The sequence below is a fragment of the Tenrec ecaudatus genome, chromosome 15 (genome assembly GCF_050624435.1).
Source record: "Tenrec ecaudatus isolate mTenEca1 chromosome 15, mTenEca1.hap1, whole genome shotgun sequence".
In the NCBI taxonomy this organism is placed as follows: Eukaryota; Metazoa; Chordata; class Mammalia; order Afrosoricida; family Tenrecidae; genus Tenrec; species Tenrec ecaudatus.
In genome coordinates, this window is record NC_134544.1 from 61,546,118 (window position 1) to 61,555,779 (window position 9,662).

Sequence of the window (9,662 nt, forward strand, 5' to 3'; positions counted from 1 at the left end):
GAAGGATTATGTGGAAACCCCACTAACTGAACAGGTTTCACCTTCAACTAAGCTGTAGCAGACTTAAGCAACTGACATCCTCCCTTGGACTTGGGTGTCATTGAAATTTGATGGGATCTCTTGCTTTGAGGGAGCCTGTGATCGTTAGGTTCTTTGTGCCAATAAGGCACCTAAAAGAAGATATTGGTGGAGTTTAGCCTGCCACTTTGCAGCTTGATGGCCTCCTTTGGAGGTGGAACCAAGATAAATAGCTCTCTGGAGGCCAGCCCCTCCCTCTCTGTGTTCACCCTCTTGCCGGTGAGACACTCTTGGGCCTGCCAGAGCCATTGGATCCACAAGACTTTGCACCCACCAGCCTGTGATTTTCCTGCATCCTGCATCATTGCATGTGGCTTCATGAGTCTGAAGAGGGACTTACCGACTGGTAGCAGACTTATGACTTTAATTGCACTGGGTTGGGATATTTCCATGATATATAGCTACTTCTTGATATAAAGCTCTTTCTTACACATATATGAGTGTCACTGAATTTGTTTCTCAAGTCAAACCCAGATTAACACAGTGTCCAATGCTACCATATATTTATTATTTTAATGCTCACCCCCCTCCCCTTCTAACAGAGTTATATTAACAAAAATATTGCAGGATTTATTTTTTCACCTGTCTGCTCTGGCATGCTCCTAATGATATTACCTAGAAAATAAAACGCAACAACTTTGTAGTTAATTAATGACGGCTGACCATTGCAGAATTTCCCTTCTTTAAAAATGATTCCGCAAATTAGCAATTGCTATTTTCAAGTTATTTCACTAAATAATCATATTAAATTTGAACAGAGATTCCTAGCGTATCAGTCACTAGGTGCTAATATAGAAAGTAATACTTGACTTATCACCAGGCTCAGGGAAGAACTCCGTCTGGGGACATGTGCATGGTCTTAATACAGTGAATATATAGCCTTACCTGGTCACGAATCACCAGTGTTTATCACAAAACCAGACCAGTGAGAATATTCACAATCACTTTGATTTTTAATAGCATGGATTTGTCTAGATTTGTCTGCTTCTGCATTTGTGAGTGAGTGCGATTGCATGAGTGCTGTGACTGAAGGTTAGTATCAGCCCTCAGTGTTCATGTCAGCAGTGTCCAGTCACTTACGTTTTCATCTGTACAAGTCAACAATTAACATATTGTTAATTGTTGATGTCTGAAAAGCTGGCTTATACTTGTATTATTTCTTTTTCTCAACAGTGTTTTAAATTCTATACCATTTGCTAATTAATTATGGTATCAATAGAATTGCCTTATGCACCAGGGGGATGATCTATGTTCTCTATCATAAAGTAAGAGTTATGTCTCTAAAGTGAAGCAGAGAACTATATAAACCATAGATGTGTGAATGGATTGGGGTCTTCCAATGAATCGTAGGCTTAATCTAAGAATAAGTTCTTATGGCATGGTCCTCCTGGATACTCACTTTCATGAAGAGATCACTGAAAATATGAGTTCTATACCAAAGTGTGGTGACGAAAACAGCTGATGCCCAGTTATCAGGAAAAAAAAATCTGGTATCTGAGTGGCTTTCCTTCAAATAAGCAGTCATCTAGGTGAGGCATCTATTAAATGCACATGAAATACGCGATCAAGCCTGTGTGATCCAAGGATTATAAATAATAAAATCCAAATCCGTAGGAGAATGGTATCAGATCTTAACTTATGAACACCTGGTTTGCAGAAGGCAATGGGTGACAATGGAAGCCTGACATCTGTCTGCAAGGTCTGCACATGGATTCAGCCTCCAGCAAATTCCCTCTGAGAGTAGTCCAGGGATGGGAGTAGCCTTGTCATTGGACAGGGAACTTTATAAAGTTGATTACTGCAGCTGTAGTTAGGTTACAGTGTAACACTTTATAATTTGATCTCTCTTTCAAAGTTGTTTTAGCTTTTAATATTTCCTGCTTTCTTTTGAATTGAGGTTTGCTTCCCCTCTTTTGTCATTGTTGTTGGGTTTGATTATTCTGTTTGTTGCTTGTGTCTGTTTCATATGTTTTTCTGGATTTGAAATCCAGGATAGGCAATTCTCTACAGTAACTGGATGAATAGGGAGGGAGGGCATGGCAAGGAACGTTGCGGAGAAATGGGGCATTAACAACAATGAATCCAAGAAAGAATAAAATGTTCTCAAATTGATTGTGGTGATGATTGCACAAACTCAACATGACTGAATGATGAAATTGTATGAAATAAACATTTTATGCCAAGAAGACTATTTTTTAAAATAATTTTATTGGGGCTCATACAACTCTTATCACAATCCATACATACATCAATTGTGTAAAGCACCCTTATTCATTCGTTGCCCTCATCATTCTCAAAATTTGCCTTCTGCTTGGGTTCCTGTAATCGGCTCATTTTCCTTTTTTTCCTCCCCTCCCTCCCCGCTCCCCACTCCCTCATGAACCCTTAATAACTTACAAATTATTATTTTATCTTATCTTACACTGCCCGGTGTCTCCCTTCACCCACTTTTATGTTGCCCATACTCCAGAGAGGAGGTTATATATAGATCCCCGTGATCGGTTCCCCTTTTCTACGCCCCCTTCGCTCCCGGTATCGCCACTCTTACCATTGGTCCTGAGGGGTTCATCTGTCCTGGATTCCCTGTGTTTCCAGATCCCAACTGTACCACTGTGCATCCTCTGGTCTAACTAGGTTTGCAAGGTAGAAGGGGGGTCATGATAGTTGGAGGGGAGGAAGCGTTTAAGAACTAAAGGAAGGTTGTGAGTTTCATTGTTGCTACACTGATCCTGAGTGACTCATCTCCCCACTACCCCTCTTCAAGGGATGTCCAGCTGTCTACAGATGGGCATTGGGTCCCCATCATACGCTCCCGTCCTTCACGATGATATGATATTTCCTTCCCTCCTTTGGTGTTTGAAACCTGGTCTCCTCGGCCCTTCAGGATCACACATGTTGGTGTGCTCCTTCCATGTGGGCTTTGTTGCTTCTGGGCTAGATGGCCGCTTGTTTACTTTCAAGCCTTTAAGTCCCCAGACACTGTATCTCTCGATAGCCGGGTACCATCAGCCTTCAAATTAAAAAATATATATATTTACAGTATTAGAAACCCACATGGACAGTTCAATTCTGTCCTGTAGGCTCTCAATAAGTTGGAATCCATTGAGTTTTGTTGTTTTGAGTACTGATAATTTTAAAGACTTTTTTGGTGTGTTTTTTTTTTAAGGTTTGTGCATGCTTTTATGTTTGAGTGATACCGCGGCTGGAAATCATATCCTACAATCCATTTTTCTTCCTTTGGAGTAACTTGGTAGCCTGTGTCTATTACACAAGAGTATTGATTGATTCTGTAAAGCAGACTGATATAAGTCTGAAGTTTTTCTTTTGTAGACAATCGGCTTTCTCAGTCTAGGAGAAATGCTTTTGAGTGTTAAATTTTGTTGTGAAGCATTTTGTTTAAATCATATTTTGAAGGAATATAACATGGGGATTTTTTTACATGGGCTTTTGTTTTCCTTTCTTTAAGCTGGGATTCTCACTGCCATCTGGGAAGACTTACTTCGATTTCTACCTCCTCCTTCCCAACAGCACTAGCCAGAAGATTAAAAACAGCACCACCTATTCTGTTGTTGTCTCGCCATACCTGGCCAGGGTTTTTGTACTTACCAACGTGGGCGCGTGTGTGCACATACGCACGAGGGGCTGAGAGTGATGCAAGACTTAAAACCGCATGTGCAGCCAGTGAAGGCAATTGTGCTGAAGAATTCATTGCTAGTAGGAGTGGTTTCGATTGTTTCAAAGTGAGGGAAAATTGACATAACATTAAAGGGCAAGTCCACGTTGTTTTTATTTTTCTATATTTACTTTGGGATTAAAAAAAGTTTCTATTTAGCATTAGCCAGCTGGACTCAATGTAGATGATTTTGATTCTGTTGGCAACATCTAAAGCATCCAGTTGAATATATATTGGCTTTCTTCTCAAGGTGTTGACCTTGGCCCTGTCAATGTCATAGAGCTTCTTCACAGCCTCTTTGATCTAATGCATGTTGGCCTTGACGTTCACAGTGGACACCAGTGTGTTGTTGTTTTCAGTCTTCTTCATGGCCTACTCAGTGGTCAGGGGGACTTGACGATGGCATCGTGGTCCAGCTTGTTTATTTTGAGTGTGCTCTTCCCAGGGTATCTGCGCTGCCTTCGCAGCCTCAGGGTCTTGGGGCTCGGAAAGGTGGGTGACAAGCAGATCTTTTTATGTGTGGCTATGTAGGCCTTTCAGCAAGGCCTTCTTGGCCTTTAACACCTTCACTTTGGCTTCCATTTTTGGGAGAGACAGGGCCTTCCTTCTTTGCCTTTGGCGCCATCTTTGTTAAAAGAGTGTTAGGCCCATTCTCAGGGCTTCTATATTTAAATCCACCCTTTGTAACCAGGAGCTGCCTGCATCTAATTTGGCAACTACAGTACCCAAACAGGCACAAAGCCTAAATACTTGTGCAGATTCTGTTCGTAAGGAGAAACCTTTTAAAGCTCCTGCATATGCATACACGTTCTCTTATTTAGCTTATTGCCACAACCCCACAACAGTCCCTGGTTACACAGACCGGAGACAACAACACACTGGTGTCCACTGTGGACATCAAGCCCAACAAGCACCAGATCAAAGAGGCAGTGAAGAAGCTCTATGACATTCATGTAGCCAAAGTCAATACTTTGATTAGGACTGAAGGTGAGAAGAAGGCAGATATATCTTCGACTGGACGCTTTAGATGTTGTCAACAACAACAACAATCAAACTCACTCCCCTGAAGTGGGTTCTGAGATTCTGAGTGGTCTCTGAGACTGGAACCCTTACAGGAGCGGATAGTCTCTTCTTCCTCCTACGGAGCGACTGAGAGTTTGAGCCACCAGCCTTGCAGGTCACTGTAGGACACATGCCCCCAGTGCCACCAGAAGATAGAGTGAGGCTACAGAAGAACGGAATTCAATTGTTCTGATTGCCTACAAATTCCACTTAAAGACACACATCAGAATAGAAATTAACCAAGGGACTGCTTATGTCAGATTTTTCTGAGTTCATTTTTTCCACTATACTTTATTCAAATTGTTATTACAGTGGATATATTAATATCCTTTCTTCTTTATTGTTTTCTCCCATAGAAATCTTAAAATGGTTGTTAAAGTATCTAGTTACCTATTATAATTGATCTTAGCCAAAAGGCAGAGAAGCAATTATCTATTACTGAATGTCATAATATCAATGATTATTTTTAAATGATTCCTTTATTTGTAACCTGGAACCCCCCAAAAAAGAAAGAGCGTGTAGCCAAAAACAAAAGTGAGGGAAATGAAGTTCAGGAACAAACTATTTAGTATCTATTTACAACATTGTTTGACTAGAGAGAGGGATGGTGACAGATACGTAAAGTAGCTTAATAAGATTTCTTTTTATAGCTCCACTTCAGAGACAGACAAAGCAAAAACTGAGTGGGTGAACACATGGAACTGGTAGACCTGTTGGGTAGTTTAGCTTAGGGACTAGGGTGTCCATTACGCATGCTCAGAGGTCCAAGCTACCAGCCCATTAAGGAGTGGTACACGGAGCATGCTCAGAAGCTCAGGTTTCCGGCCGGAAGGGGAGGTACACCTGGGTGGATGCTGCACCTGGATTGGCCCACCTAGGCCAGCTAAATTCAATTCAGTCAATGGGGTCGACCAGGGTCATCCACCGTGCCTCTCATGGAATAATTGAAAAAGGCAGGAGCCTGGAGCCGACCAAGTGCCTTTCCAAGCAGTTTCTAGGGAGGCTCCATGGAGTGAGAGGCCCTGCGAGTGTCTGTGTAAACCTGAAACAATGTCTAACTCATAAATCTCTCTTGGATCACAAACCAGGCAGGCATCGGCGTGAATTCTTTGTAGCGCGGAGCCAAAGACCGAGGTATATCTCTCTCCTGAGAGCTCTAGCAGACCCTTGTGTACTTTAACCCCCTCCCCCCACCAAAAAAACGCACAAACAAGTGTATGTTTGAATTGTGGTGCTGGAGAAGAATAGTGAAAGTTCCGTGGGCTGTGAAAAGGACAAACCGCTCTGTCTTGGAAGAAGGATGGATAGAGTGCTCCTTTGAGGCAAGGGTGGAGAGATTTTATCTTACAAACTGTACATGTTGTCAGGAGACACCAGTCCCAGGAGAGGGACATCAGGCTTGGCAGCAAAAACAATAGAAGTCCCTCAAAGAGATGGATTGACACCATGGCTGAGGCGTAGGCTCGATGGCAAGGGTAGCTGGGGAGCAAGCAGTATTTGATGGGGTTGCGTACAGGATCGCTCTGAGGAGAAACCGACTGCCTGGCTCCTAAAAACAGCAAGCCATTGCAGGCGAGCTGACTCTGACTCATAGCAACGTCATGGTGATTCGGAAACTGGAATCTTTTGGAGAAACGGCTGCCCCGTCTTTCTCCGTGTCCAGCTAGTAAACTCAAGGAGCAATTTTTCCTTTAGCAACAGAGCACTTTTCCCATGAACTCAATCCAGAAAATAAAGGACATTGAAGAAATCCCATTATTTTAAAAACTAGAAATTGTGTGCTGGCTTATGATAATCACCAAATGGCAATACACCTTAGTCCTATGTCCAATCAACTTCGGTGGCCTGTGGAAAAGGGCACTTCTTGGCATGCATCTTTCTTCATTGAAGCCTTGGGAAGTGCCCTCCCACAGGGACAGTGGAGACCCCGTCACGAGAGCTGGTTCGGAAAACAGGCCTCATGACACCACAGATAGAAAGAGTCAAAAGAGCAGGACATTGGAAATTTTGCTTAAAATGATAACATATTTATTTCAAAGCGGAATATGGTATAGTATAAATAGCATTTAGATACAGAGAGTTCATAGGATGCTCTTCAACATCCCCAACGTATTGGCATAGAAACATGAGAGAGGAAAGAGAGCGAGTTTATGTGCTTCTGCCCTGATGACAGCAAAGATTCTGAGGCAGCGCATACCAAAACTTCTTAGTAGACAGACGGCCTGGCTAGTTGCAAACTACAAGCAGTGGGCTTATTTATTTGTGTAGTGTGTGTGAACTCCTGAATAATTTCCCCACATACCTTCATTCTCAATATCCATGGTGTGCAATTATACACACACCTTTCTTTTTAGGTCAACTGAGAGTCTTTAATTGTCATGAGTTTTGATCAAAAAATGTCTAGATAAAATGTCTATATTTAAATTCTATCCCCCTCTACCCCACCTTCTCTCCATTCCCCACCAGTGTATTTCATCTGCACACTGTGCGAGATCAGCTAACCAAGCGGACAGGAGACTGTTTTCGTCTGCCTGCTGTTGCCAAGCTACCCACTCCAGAAAGCGGGACTCATGGGGATGTCAAAAGCCAATCTTAGGATCAGGCACAGTTTGTGTGCTAACCCTTGGGCTGTTCTGCTCTTTGTCACCATCAAATAGAGACCTTGGTACTCTGAAACCAAACAAAAATTAACGTGTAACAATGATCAAGTGTTTCCTCTCTGCCCAATAGCACCAACGCCGTAGTAAATGGAACTTTGAGGACATCCTATAGACATGCATTCTCCTTATGGAAGTAGAGTGACAAGTCTTCCTGTTCCAAGAGAAATAGTTTTATACATACACACATATCTTACTAACGATATTCTACACTCTGACACTATCTGTTCCCACTGTATTTTCCTGCTAGAGAGCTGGGGGAAGAAAAAAATTGTTTTTCCCATCTTAGGTGTAATTTCTGATCTGTGTGACTTCCATAATTTGAAAGAAAAAAAAATTCTCACTTGTGGATGGGGAAAAGATTTCTACTAGTCGGGTACTACGGCAAATGCATAGCCTGATGGCAGCACAGTGTTCCTGGGGCCCCAGAGCGCCCTCCAATGGTGCCACATGCCACAGTCAGACGCTCAGGTGACGCCTTCTCGAACGGCCAGCATTTAAGCTATCTACACCACTTTCTGTGTCTCGTGGGGCTACTAACGTATTAAATCATTAGCAGCTCAGGCAATACACTGATCTGTCTTATTTCAAGACGGCAAAAGAAATCCATAGCATTCCCAAAGGATGTCTTCATAGAGGGAAACAACAACTATCCATCAATCAGGAAATTATGACTGAGTTCTTAAAAAGCCTAAACTCCTCTTTGAAAAAAAATTATGCTTTCTTGATATTCTGAAGAACTCAGTCTTAGAGTTTGTCTTTCTTAATTGGACCTTGGACCTGAGTCTACTTTATTTAAAACTTTCCATTCCTTCGCCTTTCCAGTGTGTCTTTTAAAAATATTATAGAGAACACAGTACTGCACTCAGTATTTTTAAAAGTTAGAGAGAGAGAGAGAGAGAGAGAGAGAGAGAGAGAGAGAGAGAGAGAGAGAGAGAGAGAGAGAGAGAGAGAGAGAGAGAGAGAGAGAGAGACTGCTGGTTAAATTCACAGAAAGATTGCGTAAAGGCAGACGTAAATAAATAAGAATTATTTTCTAAAACACAAAAATAAATTGTCTTGTAAAACTACTTCTGCAATTACAGTGTCACGTTGGCCCCCTCCCGCGGTGGTTAAGGGCACTGCATCCTTATAAACAGAATCACCTGGCGCACGTTTGTCAAAACCGCGCTTCTCAGCCAAGGGCGAATGCGGATTCATTCTACTCTAGGTGCGATGACACTTCGGTCTGCTGGATTGGCAACGTTTCGGCGACGCATCCTATACTAAGAGGAAGGCTGGAAACCAAGCACTTGACAAAAGCCAAATCCACAAATGTTACTTCTTCTCGTGCTTCTTGGTTAGCTCCCCCACTCTCAGCTGGCAGGTGCCCTCGTTGGCCCTGGTTCGCTCTTCCGTCAGCCGACCCTCCTGGGACACTTGCTGCACAGCTTGCCGGATGGCATTCTGCACAATCTGTTTGCTGGCATTCTGCAGCGTCACCTCTTCTGGCTCATTTCCAGGTTTCTCACCTAGTCAAAAATATCAGAGGGACATGAAAATAAGAGACATTAATTTCAGAAAGAGTGACAGGGAGGCGCAGGGGGACCGTGGGAAGAACAGATGAAACTGGAAGGACATTTAAATTCTGAGGTGCACAGGTAGAAACAATGCCGTGGTCTGACTTCTCGTCGCCCCAGGAATGGGCCCAACTTAACATTTACTGACATAATACGTCTCACTTAATATTCTCATTACCCCAGAATCCTCTGCTGCTAGATACAAGTGACCATTGGACATCGTGCTGGGTAATGAGGCAATCATGGAAAGGAGCAAGCCCATGCCCCCTTGGCCTTTGCACTGTCCCCTCCTCCTCTGCAACTTGAATCGAAAGGTATTGGGTGTTGTCTTGTAAGAATATAATCATCTTATAATATGCACAGAGAAGAAACCTAGCAGTCTTACACCAACCCTGGACCATACATGGGTGTAGTAGTTATATAATCATTCATCAATTTGAGAGAAGTAAGAGTCTAGCATGTCAATCAGGTCATACACAGTGAGGCCTCTGTGTGGGCATGGACTTCTCCTGAGGATTCTGGGAACTCCGGTATTCCTCCTTGGAGGCGGAAAACACTCCCTCAATCTGCTCACACCCTGGGAGACATTGCAGCTGACAAGACACATGGAGATACTCTAGTGCCCTGAGTTGG

At 42.9% G+C, this 9,662-nt stretch overlaps 1 protein-coding gene and 1 pseudogene across 1 annotated transcript; both read right to left on the reverse strand.

Moving 5' to 3' along the window:
- Positions 1-874: 874 nt before the first annotated feature.
- Positions 875-1,019, reverse strand: LOC142428374 (small nucleolar RNA SNORA72; annotated as a pseudogene).
- A 7,768-nt stretch (positions 1,020-8,787) lies between these two features.
- On the reverse strand, positions 8,788-9,249 carry AKAIN1 (A-kinase anchor inhibitor 1). The gene is made up of 2 exons (XM_075532732.1): positions 9,174-9,249; positions 8,788-8,981 (listed from the first exon to the last, which is right to left on the reverse strand). The coding sequence occupies exons 1-2, from the start codon at positions 9,247-9,249 to the stop codon at positions 8,788-8,790; spliced, it is 270 nt and encodes an 89-aa protein (XP_075388847.1).
- Between the last annotated feature and the right edge of the window lie 413 nt (positions 9,250-9,662).

What these genes read in the sequence shown, in the direction of transcription:
- AKAIN1 (XM_075532732.1), bottom strand. Translation starts at nt 9,249, where the DNA reads ATGTCCAATGGTCACTTGTATCTAGCAGCAGAGGATTCTGGGGTAATG. An exon ending in AAGTGAGACGTATTATGTCA is followed by an intron (nt 8,982 to 9,173) that starts GTAAATGTTAAG and finishes ATTTTTGACTAG; the next exon opens with GTGAGAAACCTGGAAATGAG.